This window comes from Atta colombica, unplaced genomic scaffold (genome assembly GCF_001594045.1).
Source record: "Atta colombica isolate Treedump-2 unplaced genomic scaffold, Acol1.0 scaffold233, whole genome shotgun sequence".
In the NCBI taxonomy this organism is placed as follows: domain Eukaryota; kingdom Metazoa; phylum Arthropoda; class Insecta; order Hymenoptera; family Formicidae; genus Atta; species Atta colombica.
In genome coordinates, this window is record NW_017259331.1 from 1,283,032 (window position 1) to 1,297,114 (window position 14,083).

Sequence of the window (14,083 nt, forward strand, 5' to 3'; positions counted from 1 at the left end):
ACGGCTCTGTCTACGTCAAATTACAGAGCCCAAAAACGCTAGTAAAAAATGTTGAAAATATTTAATCACTTTCTTACTATGTACACGCTGCTCGTTGTACGAAAGATATTGAATCTTACACACAAGCACGATGGTGTAGGACAGGTCTCTTCCGTGCTTGCGTTTGCGAGCATTAAATGTTCTTATATAATCTCTACGCTTCGTCACTGTATCTTGCCTCTCTCAGTTGGTGCTTCGTGTACCGTTTGACACAGCGTAGAATCAATAATGTTTAATGTAAAAATAAGGGTATGTTCTTTTTCTCGATATTACAAACAAAGCTCTTATAAATTTAATGTAAAATAGAATTGTTAGAACAAATTTGAAAGTATATCAATGTATACCATTTGAATGTATATCAAATGTATGTGTCAATGGTCACGTTAATATGTTCTGTAAAAGAAGCACATAGACTTTTTTCAGAATTGTCATCGACAATATAATCTTTTGAGCAGAGAATCAACAATATATACCAATGATAAGTTAAATATGTGCGACTTTATGTATAACAACAGGGAACTTTCGTTTGGCGCTGGTGTTTGTCTATCATTCTATGAGCTTCGACATAAACACACAGTTGCCAACTCTCTTACTTTACAATAAATTATTTTACTCAGTTCTTCAGAATTAAAAAAGTTCACTTTTCAAGTCTATAGATGAATTAAGTTTAGAAGAGTAACGTGCTCATGCCACCCATTTCACTTTGCTCCTTCACAAAGATCTCGAAGTATTGGTATATGATTGTGACAGCAAGCAAGATACCGGTACCAGAACCAATCGCGCCCAAGAAGTCTGCTAATACGGAGAGAGCTCCGATACACAGTCCACCGAATGCCGCGGCAGTAGGGATGTATCGATTTAATTCGCGAATCATGGAATTATCTCTATGGCCTCGCATTACCATCTGCTGTTCTCTCAGTTGTTTAGCAACCTAAAAATTCAAGGATGCATATCATAAATTTTTATATAGGATCGAAAAGCTTTACATCATCTTTTAATGAAAGTCATCTTATACTGACGTCTTTTGCCGAGCTGCCGGAGACCTCAATCCACGTCTTGGAGAAGAAAGCACATGAACCAAGCATGAACAGAATGTAGAGCACTGCATGAACAGGATCTTGAACAATATGGCCGACTGATTCAGGAGGTGATAAGTAATAACATAATCCGCCAACTGGATACGATCTGGCGGGTCCTCCGCCACCGACGTCCGACCAAACGCCTAACAGATTCACTATAAGATTTCCTTGGAACTTGACAGCCAGCATCTGAGAAATAACATATAAGTTGGACACCAAAGCCGACTGCAGAATAATCGGAATGTTGCTGGTGTAAAACAGTTTGATTGGATAGCTGCTGTACTGGCCGCGGTATCTGGCGGATTTGATCGGAAGATCTACACGGAAGCCCTAAAAATAAAATAATTTTAAACATTATTAAGACTTGAGAAACGACCATATATATGAATATGATAAGAATATCATCAAAGTTAGATATTTCGAATAATATAATATATATTCTTTGTTAAATCAATTTATTTCAAATATAATTGCGTGCCAATAATTTTCAGACTTTCAATATACAAAATAATTTTATTTCTAAAGTCCAGTCTGATATTTTTTTGCTCGAAGACGTATCAGTTAAAAAGCAATTATGTAAAATAAAAATTTTATAGCTCATGCAAATGCCCTGTGATCTATGGGGAATTTACCTGGAAATAAATAACGATAGCGAACACTAGAATGGTGGCAAGAAGATTCATTAGATTTGGAAGATTTTGTCTGTAGAACGCTTCTCGAAGGGCTCGAACTTTGTCCTGTCTGGTGGCCAGCAAATGGAACAACGCAATTACAGCTCCTTCAAATTCTGTACCACGTCCTATTAAATGTACAAAAATGATTTTAGTTGATATAGATTGATTTAGAGAAAATAGATTATCAAGAATAATAGTAAATATATATCATGTGATTTTTTTCTAATAATGAGGAAGTTACCGGTATTAACTGTGGCTGGCGAGAATGCTTTCCAGACAATAGTCTCGCAAATATTGGTGGCAATAAAGAGAGATATTCCACTTCCCAATCCATATCCTTTCTGGAGAAGCTCGTCCAATAATAATACAATAAGTCCAGCGACGAACAATTGGATGATAATCAGGAGACAGACACCAGCTCCAATTTCAGTCGGATCTCCATACATTCCGGTCATTACATAAACAATAGCTTGTCCAACGGTAATAACCATGCCAAACACTGCACAAAGAAAAAAACAAATGCTACTGACGCTCCATTTCCATCCATCAATGATCCATCAATGATAATACATTAAAATTTATATACTTACATTTCTGCGCGCCGTTGAATAACGCTCTATCTTTTGGTGTATCGCCGACCTCAATGATCTTTGCACCGTGAAGCAGTTGCATGATAAGACCTGAAGTAACGATTGGCGAGATGCCTAATTCCATGAGAGTTCCTCTATTCGACGCGAGTATCACACGAATCCAATAAAATGGATCCGCACTGTCTGAAGACATGATTCCAAACAATGGAATCTGAAAATAACAAGATTATGTATTTATGTTTATTTGTGACAGTATTCATACGATTTTCTACCAATTTCTTTCTGTATTATTAATTCAAACCTTAAGGTCCATGAACTCACCTGACAACATACTAAGAAGATAAATAATGTAATCGCCGTCCATAATACTTTTTCTCTGAATTGGATCTATAAAAAGATATAGAAATATCACATTATAACTCTATTTCATTATGATTAAGATAAATTAACTCTCAGAAGAGTACTCTTCAGAGGATTGTGGCTGGGTCTATAGATTTATTTTTATAGTTAAACTAGTGTATATTCTTTGTATTTAAATATATAGTATACATTTGATAATTGACAATGGGGAAGAAAATAATAAATCAATAAAAAAATTAATCAATTCTTGACTTGTACTCTATTGGATAATCAAGAGATAATCAAAAAAGGTAGGATAATCAAAAGATAAAAACTATAATATTTCAAACAGCGATACAAAAACAGCTGTTTTCAAGTTATAAATTTTTTATACTTTTGCGATTTGAAAGAGATTTATGAATGATATATGAAAAATAATGAATACATCTCACATAACTCAGTCACTGACAGCCAGTTTTAAAATACTATAAAAACATTAAAGTCCACTCTGTTATTATATAAAGCAGCCTATCATAAGATTGTAAGGCATAAAACTTAAGCTTTGAGCCTTAAGCCATAAGAAATAACATTCAATCACAGTAAAGTATGAGGAGAATGATCAGTTATGATTAATTTTTTACACCTTAAAATCTCATTATAGATGCCACTTAAGTGTAATTATAAATAATTGCCGTTGTAAGAATTGACAACAGTTGAATATTCTTAAATTCGACCGTGATTGATCGTCAATTCTTACTATAATCATTTACATGTTACACTTATGCAATTATAGAATAGGTTTGAGAAAGTTAACAGTAAAGTATATAAATTTATCAGGAAAAAAATATCAAGAAAAGTTATAGCTTCAAGGAATACAATTCTACATTGTTATCACATGTATATAGATGTGTGTAAACAGATGGTAAAGAATAATTCATCTCGTCCTATACTTGCATACGCCCGGGACAATTAAGGAATTTAGGAAAAACGGTACACGAAACTGTAAATACAAGAGAGAGACAGAAATAGATCGTACATTGCGTAGGATTTACCTTCCGTTGCGGCTTCGCTATTTCCGGCAGTATACTGCAGAATGGCTTTATCACCTCGAGAAATTTGACTGAAAACAGAAGAGGAGAGGCGGTTTAGCGCTTCCAGGAGTGACGGGTGCGCGTATGTCAGTGTGATTCGTGTCGCCAGCAATATGTTTGTGCGAGAGGTTACGCACGACAATGAAGGAGGTTGGCGGCGAACGCGAATCCGTGATAACGACGGCTCTTATTTCTGACTGTAAGTGACAAACATACTCACATCCCATCTTGCCTGCGTTGACACGACTGTCCTAAGCACCGCAGATCGAGTGACCTTTCCTCACAGGATCCCGTGAATCGACACCGTTGCAAAGTACCCTCTCATCAAGCGCTCACGAACGCGGCCGCGTATGCAAGACTGGCAAAGCGTAGCGAGTCGTGGCTCACCCCGCCGACACGTATCAATATGCCAGTGTCACGTGACCTGATGATGTTGGCCGGCACGCTTCCGCTTGCGATTCCGCCATCCGACATCAGATGACGCCACGCGCCAGTCGATAACAGTGTGACATGTTTTATCGATAAGATAAAACATGTCACGCTGTTATCGACTAAACAATATTAATAAACCATATCGACTATGGATAAATTTTTGTGATTGAAGATGCACCGCTATTAAATCATCGGCTGTCAATGTAAATTTTATAGATATAGATGTCTATTATAATTATGTATATATTTATTTTTAATTGAACATCTTGCGCCAGTGAAATATGCTATAAGCAGGGTGCTGCATCTTTCAAGATTACGTTTGAAATACCTAGCAAATGAAAATCGATTAAAATTCAAGTCATTTTAATTTTAATTTTTTTTATCCGAATACATGTTTTAAATAATATTTTAAATAGTGAATTATACTTTTTTTTGGATTTAATTGAATTCAATTGGATTCAATTAGATTCAATTAGATGCAATTGGATTGAAAAACTACTTTTCCTATTCAAAACTTTTGAATTGAACAATATTATTCACAATGCACAGAAAAAGCTAATAATACTTTGTATTCATATTTAAAAGAAAATATTATAATAGTAACGATAAAGGTAATAATAAGAATAATAATATTTGAAAATAATTTAAAAAGTTATATCTTTCTAAATAAGTAATATTTGTCTCATGGCACTCACTGTTCACACTTTTCCGTTCTTTTCCATGTAAGATATAAGTATTTTGTATATCGATCATTAACTTACTCTCATTTGATATATATAAATACACGTAACATTTGCAAGATAGTTATTTTCTTTTTTTATTCTCGTTCTCATGTTCTTTAGTAATAACTTCGATGGTAATTAACGCGAAGTGTTATTACATATGTTTTGAACGTGGCAACGTTTTTAATGCAACTTTTCTGTATTTGTTTTGCACATGTAGAAGAGATGTAAAAAAGTAAAGAAAAGATGTAAAACAAATGTAAAAAAGAGAGTAGAAAAAGTATAGAAAATAAGTGCAAAAAAATGCACATGCAAAATAATATAAAAAAGGTGTAGGAAGTGAAAAAAGGTGTAGCAAAAAAGAATAAAATTCAGCGAAGATAACGACAACGACAACGACGATGTATCTGAATGAATAAATCAAGCTGAAAAATACTTTTAGGTATCTTATGCAACATGCATATTATCTGAGTTGTTATCTCAATTTAATTGTAAAAATCTATATTCTTTCCCAATATATTTTTTCATAATAACTATTTTGTTTGAATAAAACAATAATTTTTATTTACATAATAACCTACTTTTAATTACATAATAATTTATTTATATAAACATGCTCTCCTACCTGTAAAAGATACTCTATAACGTTTCTTTCATGACATAGTACTATCCCCTAATAATAATATAAAAATAATAATATAAAAAAGATATTTTTAATATACTCAAAACTTTAAAAATATATTTGATGGGAGATGCTACTCCTGCTTACACATTCAGACATCGAAAAATACGTAAACTTTTCTAATATAATTTATGAAACTATAATATTGTTATGATTTATAAATATTATTTCTCTTTTTTATTTACACTGACGTATTATTTAATATAACATTGATGAATTATTACACTTTTGTATGAATAATTAAAAAGTGTATTATCTTATATTAATAATAAGAATACGCAAAATTAAATATTTAAATATTACATTGTATTTGAAAATCAATATCATTTAAATAACATAAAAGATAATAAAAATATAAAACTAAACATACTAAATTGTGAAATAGAAACATCAGTAAGTACATATTTTGTAATTCAAATATTAAGATTAACAATATTTTGTATTTTGTATTTCAAATATTATAATGATGTAGTTTGCCCAATTCTGAATTCAATGCAATGACAATTATAGCATTTTTGACTAGTGCACACTCAGTGTACTTTAAGAACGTTCTCCGAAAAAAATCCATTTTCTTTAGATTTTTCTGAAACTTATAGAATAAGCTTGTTTTATTGTCCTGAATATATGTGCTTTAAAACTCAATATCCGGAGCGGAATTAAAAATCGAAATATTCCACTTCAAAGTTGAAGCGTTTAAAAAAAATACACACACACACACACACACACACACACACACACACACACACACACACACACACACACACATATATACATATACATATTACATAGGATCCCTATGTAAAGCTTATTCGAAAGTGGTCTTTTTATTCACTGTAAAAAAGTTCTTTTTAACAATTTTTTGAAACAATGAGATATAAATTTGATATTACAAGGCATAATATAAAATTTGTCTGAATATGGCTTGCGGTTCATTTTTAAGAAATCATTAAGCAAAGTAAGTAACACAGTAAGTAAAGTCGCTATTTTTTCGATCGGCGGCAGTAGCGAAGACGGGAGACATTTTATATAAAAAAACTTGTATAAACGCATCAACACTTATGGAATATCTTATACTACATAAAAGTGAAATAAATTTTCATAAAAATTTTCATAAAAATGGTGGCACTAATGTGCTCATTAGATTGAGCACAACTGCAGTCAGAGAATGTCCTTAAAGATGTACATATTAATAAATCGACATAAAGATGTACGTTTAAAAAAAATATAAAAACAAATTAAACTGCGAAATATTCAATATCTTGTACTATATAAACATTGCTTTGATAAAAACTGCTTTGATAAAATATATACATTGCTGAGCATTTTATTATTTGAAATATCTCACTTTTACGTTTAAAATAATGTTTTAATGTGCAACAGCAGTTTTAATTAACAACAGTTTTAATGTGCACTCTAGTTCTGCAAATAAAAAACGTTATCAAGAATATAATATAGATAGATGTGAGTGCAAAAAGTATTCGTACAAAGAAAATATTTTTTAAAAAACTTTTAAAAAGTAAACATTATTCAGCAAGAAATGAATTATTAAATTGATGTCGAATCAATGTCGATACGATGATTTCATCGTACATCGATTTGACATCGATTCAATATTTAATTGACGATTATTTCTTACTGGATAATTAACAATTTCATAAAGCATTATTCATAAAGCATAAAATAGACTGTATGTTTCTTAAAATTATATATACCAAAATGATGTGTATTAATTATAGAAAATATATAATTTGAAAAATAAGCGAAAATTAAAAATTGCTTGGATGATCAAAAAGTATTCGTACAGTCGAGAAATTTAGTTTCCAAAATCAGAAATGTTATATACATGCAAAATTCGATTATGTTAGAACAGAATGTATTTATTGTATATAATTGTTAGTTAATGTTTAATTTCTACAAATAAGATTTTTTTTTATAAAAATTTCCTTTTCTTTTTGCTCTCACTGTATATTCATAGATTGTTTACACAGATGACACGTAAAATATATTTCATTTACATTATTGTGAACACGTAGATGTAGATTGTCATATTTCACGCTGCATAACTCTGATTATATAAATGTTGCTGCCAACAAAATTATTTTATACACTACACAGTGGATTGCATAACAATATCATAACATAGACCCAGGAATTTTTCGTTCGTTAATTTCCATAGATATTTTACAAAAATTTAATTGCATAGTAATAAAATTCACATTCAAAAATTTTCAAAAAGAGATTAAATTAATAAATATGCTTTATAAAAAAAATTGTGTAGTTTTCTTTAATACAAAGTAGTCTACATTTAAATATTTTTAATTGCATGTCTTATTCTAACGCGTTATAACACATATGTATATATTAACAAGTAAAACTAGCAAGAGTAATACTTATTGACACGCGATTTCACGATTAAACGACCATTTAACTATAATCATATTTGGCCAGTTTTAAACTTATTTTTAATGTATATTTCAAAAAAATTGTTCAGAATGATAAATATTTTTGCAACTTATATTTTTTTCAAGAACTTTAACTTGCATTTTGACTTTAGCTATGGCACTTTGATCTACGAATTTCAATCAATCTGTATATAACACACCGTATATAACACACTTAAATTTTTATACAAAATATAAATTACGTAATTTTCTATCTTGTTTCCTTTTCAGAATTTGCTTGATTGAACATCCATACATATCGGTCAGAGGCTTATATTTTATGCAGAGAAACGGCCTGTATAACAAATGACTTGTTACAAAAGATAAATTTATCACTTTCATTGTCTTGCTTTTATTTACATACACTCTTATATTTACGAATGTGTGCCTTCTTCAATATGTGACTTCTTCAAAATATTTAATAGATCATTAATTATTATCGAATACTTTTCATAATTCTTTCTAATTAAATCTAACTTTCATATTTTACGGATTGTTCTTGATAATATCAAATATGTTTTATAAAAAATTTTCAATTTGCTATAAATCAAGAAAAAAATATATATCAAATATTCTTTAATGCATCTAATATATCCATTAATATATCTATTAATTTGTAAGTCTAATGCACCTAATTTTTATGCGTATATATGTTTAGTAATGTCTTGAATAATTTATTAATAATTTTTATTAACGCATTTATACATACACCTATCAGGAATATTAGAAATACTCTTGAAAATACAAAAACATTTCAAACATTTCTACCATGAAAAAGATTCAGCAACCTAATAAAGTAAAAATCAGGATTGGTAAAGACTAATGTTTTTTTTTAAGAATAAAATGTATTGTGTTTTTTCTTAAATATGTTTTTAATGCTTCAAATATGCTTTAAATAGTACTATAAAAAAAACATATTTAAAACATATTAAAAATATCAATTAAGCATGTTTTAAAACATGTTTTTTTACCAGCCCTGCTAAAAATATTTTCTGTACAATAATATTTATATAATATTTAAAAAGATCTGTTCTCACTTCGTGATATATAACATATTTTCGTGAAAGTTTGTACAATATATCTTCACCGTGACAAATTATAATTAATATCCGCAGTCTTTCTCTATTAAAGATTGTTATCATAAGTAATATCGATCGTTAAAATATTTCATTTTCACACACCATTAAATGATACAACAATAATTTCGTAAATTACTGTCAAAAAAAGGAAAAATGATTCTAAGTAATTTGTAAATATCAACATTATCTAACAATCTGATATTTATCGTTCGTGGAAAAATTCCACAGGTTTCGACCAAACTGTGAAGGTAGGAGCGCTCATATAAGAAGTAAGTCGACGTGCGTTCCGATTTTATTCGTTCTTTTCAGCCTACCCTGAAAGAGTCAATCCTTTCCAATCGAGTACTACGACATTATAAACCACGTTATGAGAAGAGCAATTTGTAAATATGTGTCCCTGGTGTGCATTCTCGTCGCCCTCGTTCACGGCGGGTAAGTGAAAGGACATGCATCAACAAATTGACGAGATGTCATAAACCTACATTAATAAACGGAAGTCGTAATATTAATGCGTATATTAAGTAACATTTCCTTCTATCGAGAGAATGAGAAACGAAAGCTAGATTTTTATCGCTTGGTTTTTCCATTAAATACCAAAAATAATACACAATAATATAGTACATAACATAATTTATATATGTGGTGAAGCAACATCCAGAGTGCTGTTGAATTGTGTCGAGTATTTAAACTATTCAGTTTACTCGAGATGTTAGTCTAAGATAAAAATATTTTCACAAAAAATGAAAGTTAAAATATATATAACCATCTATCTTTCTAGAAATAAATTAAAAAAAAAACTGATGAATTTTAATCAAAAAATTTTAATCAAAAAGGTCATTAAATTGAATCATTCAATATTTCAAAATTTCAATCAACAGTAATAATTATTATTAAAAAATATATTCTTATTAAATTATAAATTTTTTTTTTCAATAATTACCCGATATACTTGTTTCACAAAAAATTCTGTATTAAATAAATTTCTTATGGAAACTTTCCGCATGAATACAGAAATGTATACATGAATTTGTATGAGAGAGAGAGAGAGAGAGAGAGAGAGAGAGAGAGAGAGAGAGAGAGAGCATTAAGGATTTTTATTTTTATGGTAAGAATAGAAATTGTACATTTCCTTTTCTACCTGTCTGTCCATATAAGCATTGCTATTTATATCTAATTCTATTTATGAAAATTTGTCGACTAAGTCTTCTATTCCCAGCAAACGAGAATGGATTAAAATGGATTGAAATTTTTTTCTATCCAAATGCGTATTTTAAATAGCGAATACTTTTTTTTGGATTTAATTTCCTATTCAAAATTTTGAATTGAACAGTGTACATTTCCATCTTTGGAACATACATAGGCCTATAATTAAACTACAGTTATGACAATATTAGCGCATCAAAGCGCGACATTTGTGTTATATTAGAATATCTTAACTTATTTATAGCGCACTGATATTATTATAATAAACGTCATTTTATAAATACACGACATATTTTCCGTTTTAAATTTCAATGTTCATCCAAAGTTTCTATGCAAAATTTACGATGCATGTGTATTCACAATATGTTGTGTGCACAGAAAAAGTTAATATTATTTTTAGATTGAAAGGCATAGAGATATGCTCCATGCAATTCCTATAAATGAATAAAAATGCATTTAGGATTGAAAAACATTTATTTTAACATTCATGAATCAATATTTCTGAAAATCTGAATCCATTTCAATCCATTTCATTCTCGTTTGTTGGATGAGATTAAAGATAATCTACATTAAGTACAAAGATAATCTAAATAGACACAAATCTATTTTAGAGATAGGCTAAAATATTTATTTTAGAGATAATGTCTATCTCTAAATTCCGAATATTTGTGATATTCGCATTGAATTGCTAGTTATTTTTAATCAATATTATTCATAATTGTAAACAAGATTTTTAATCAATATTATTTTTAATCAATATTATTCATAATTGTAAACAAGATTTTATTTTATCTCTTACATGGAATATTTTTTAATTATTATCATTAAATAAACACTTCTCCATAAAGTGAAGAAAAACAAACGAATGTTGCATAATCTTGAACGTGATAGATACAAGTTTTATATAACATTTCCATAATCTTTTCAACATACATTTCATTTTTGAAACATACATACCTATAATTAAACAGTTATGATAATATTAGCACGACAATTTGCTTACACTAGAATATCTCGAGTTGTTTATAACACTGATGTCATTATAATGTCATTATAATAAACATCATTCTATAAATACACGACATACTTTCCGTTTTAAATTTCAAAGTTCATCGAGAACCCATGGAAACACCAAAGTTTCTATGCGAAACTTACGATGCATATGTGTTCACAATCTAAAACTACTTTTCTTAAATCAATATTTAAGGGTGAAATTTTAATTAACCTGATCATAAACTTAATTATCAAGTCTGCGGTATCTTGTTTATAAAAAATTAAAATTAGACAAGAATTATTAAATTCTTATTATCTAAACGTAGAAGAAAGTTAGAAATAACAATTAATACAATTAGAAATTTTATTATGAATCATTCTACCAATTAATTTAAATACAAGTCATCAATGATTCCAAAATAATAATAAAAAGTCACTTTTCAAACATTTACAATTCATAACGCTTTTTATTTATTTTGACAATATTGTGACTTATTGTTCTGCTTGAAAATGATGCTGCTTCACAAACAAATCGAAGTCAAGAGACCTTGTAATGTAACGCGTGTTATATTTTAATAACTCCACGCGTTACATTATGATAACCTGTTGGCTGTTGGAATCAAACAAACAATTTTATCGGTATACAGTTCAACACATCACATTAATTAAATAGCCGTCGCCGTATTTTATCGTTCAATATCAGGGACGACTGGTTATTTAAAGTAATCGATGTAATTAGCCGTCCCCGCTCAAGTTTAACCATCCGCTTCACTTTAGCTTATTTCCCTTTGACCACTTGTCGTTTGCTTCAGTTCCATTCAATTCATCTGCGACGATCCATCGCATCGCCAACAATCGAACTTTCAACTGTTCAGCTTGCAACACTAGTCTCAATACATACTTATATTCTTCAGACTTCAAGCAATGACGACGTAAATTGGCCTGTTATATTTGTTTGATATATCATGATACATCCATCTCCTTTGCTCCTTCTACAGTTCTCTTTTTTTTTGTAAAATGTAAGAAATGCGAAATTGCGGAAAAGTGCACACTGGTGTTTACAAGTATGGAAGAGTGCAAAGAGTGCACTCCACATGAAAAAGTAGAAGTCCGTCTATTCCGTCCGTTTAATTACGCTCCTTTATAATCTTCTTTTTCTTCTCCTTTAAATCTAAAATTATCTTTATAATACGAATATCGTAATCTATTTGCAGGCAGGCGCGTAAAAATGTAAAAGTTGAAAAAGTGACAGATACTTACGGCCTTTCCGAAGGCCCTCATTGGGATCATCGTACTCAAAAATTGTATTTTGTTGACATATACAATCAGTATATACGCAGGTTAGATCCCGCAACAGGTGTTGTGACCAGCTCATACATAGGTAGACTATATATTTCTTCTTTATTAGGGAGAGATCAAATTAGAGTGACTTTTAAACATAATGAAGAGGAATAGTTGAATATGAAAAGAATTATTAGACTTGTTTTGTTTTACATTATTTTTAATTAATTATTAATAAACAAAAATCACAAAATCACACATTTGATTTACTTAATTTTTCTCTTAAAATTGTGAATTGATCTTCAAACTAAAAAAATTTAAATATATTACATTATAGTCTCAGAAAATCTTTCTGTAATTTTCATCTCTAATTCCTTCTTTTCTGAAAGTAATTTCTTGTGAATAAGCATTAAATATATAATCTATTTAAACGATTTAATTATTTTTATTCTTTAAAATTTAGGAGGCCACGACATCCTCCTTGGTTATATTCATGTTTCTTTATAAGCTTTTTTATGTTTCATTTATAGTATTTATTTTAGAATTAATAAATTCCACAATGCTTTTTCAGATCATGGGACTGTAGGAGTTGCTGTACCTGTGGATGACAGCGTTGATCAACTTATAGTAGGTTCAGGAAAAGATGTTATTCTTGTTACATGGGATGGAGACAGCAATAAATCTAAGGTACCAGTCAAAGTGTTGTGTTCGGTCGATTCTCCTGAGGCTCAAACGAGAATTAATGATGGAAAAGTGGATTCTGCTGGAAGATTTTGGCTCGGTAAACTAAAAATATCATAAATAATAGAAATGCGATTTGTTCACTTATGCCTAATATATATTTTTCATAGGTACTATGGGTAACGAAGTCAATGGAGAGATAGCTCCCAATTTAGGAACATTATATCGCGTTGATGATGATCTTGAGCCAAAAAAGGAAATATCGCCTGTTACAATAAGTAATGGATTGGCATGGAATATTGAAGACGACACTTTGTATTATATTGATTCACCTACTCGTCAGATTGCAGCGTATGATTACAATCCGAATAATGGGACAATATGTAAGATTTTATTAGATTTTTCATTTAAAATTATGTTATAACCAAATGTGCAAAAGTATATATCATATGTAACTGAAAATTACACCATAAAGCATAAAATTTAATAATATAATTTTATTATTTATTTATGTATGTTTATGTTTTAGCTAATAAGAGGATTGTATTCGATCTCAATAAGACTGATTTGAAAGGATTACCTGATGGAATGACTATAGATACAGATGGCAATCTTTGGATAGCATTATTTGGTGGATCTCAAGTAAGTATACAAAATATCATTTAAAAATAAATGAATTATTATTTATAAAATTATAGAATTATCTAATGTAACAATATATAATTAAATTTTATTATAGTAATTTAATGATATGTAT

At 29.6% G+C, this 14,083-nt stretch overlaps 2 protein-coding genes across 5 annotated transcripts in view; one reads left to right on the forward strand and one right to left on the reverse strand.

Annotated features, from left to right (window-relative positions):
• Positions 1-6: 6 nt before the first annotated feature.
• LOC108688465 (protein transport protein Sec61 subunit alpha) lies at positions 7-4,195 on the reverse strand. Its single transcript, XM_018194733.1, has 8 exons — positions 4,033-4,195; positions 3,774-3,841; positions 2,704-2,769; positions 2,383-2,593; positions 2,034-2,291; positions 1,751-1,917; positions 1,059-1,448; positions 7-970 (listed from the first exon to the last, which is right to left on the reverse strand). Exons 1-8 carry the CDS (start codon positions 4,037-4,039, stop codon positions 707-709), a joined length of 1,431 nt encoding a protein of 476 aa, XP_018050222.1. The 5' UTR covers positions 4,040-4,195; the 3' UTR covers positions 7-706.
• Positions 4,196-9,534: 5,339 nt separating this feature from the next.
• Positions 9,535-14,083, forward strand: part of LOC108688466 (regucalcin-like) — a 10,344-nt gene continuing 5,795 nt past the window's right edge. For 2 of the 4 annotated variants that reach the window (XM_018194735.1, XM_018194734.1), the window contains exons 1-5: positions 9,535-9,600; positions 12,579-12,745; positions 13,217-13,426; positions 13,497-13,709; positions 13,856-13,968. In XM_018194735.1, coding sequence (XP_018050224.1) covers positions 9,536-9,600; positions 12,579-12,745; positions 13,217-13,426; positions 13,497-13,709; positions 13,856-13,968 — 768 coding nt within the window. In that variant the 5' untranslated portion in view covers position 9,535. Of the gene's footprint in view, positions 9,601-11,868; positions 12,297-12,578; positions 12,746-13,216; positions 13,427-13,496; positions 13,710-13,855; positions 13,969-14,083 lie in introns of those variants that run through there. The other 2 variants (XM_018194737.1, XM_018194736.1) reach the window with 2 other exon arrangements.

What these genes read in the sequence shown, in the direction of transcription:
- LOC108688465 (XM_018194733.1), bottom strand. An exon ending in TAGCGAAGCCGCAACGGAAG is followed by an intron (nt 2,770 to 3,773) that starts GTAAATCCTACG and finishes ATCTTTTTATAG; the next exon opens with ATCCAATTCAGAGAAAAAGT. An exon ending in TCTTCTTAGTATGTTGTCAG is followed by an intron (nt 2,594 to 2,703) that starts GTGAGTTCATGG and finishes TGTTATTTTCAG; the next exon opens with ATTCCATTGTTTGGAATCAT.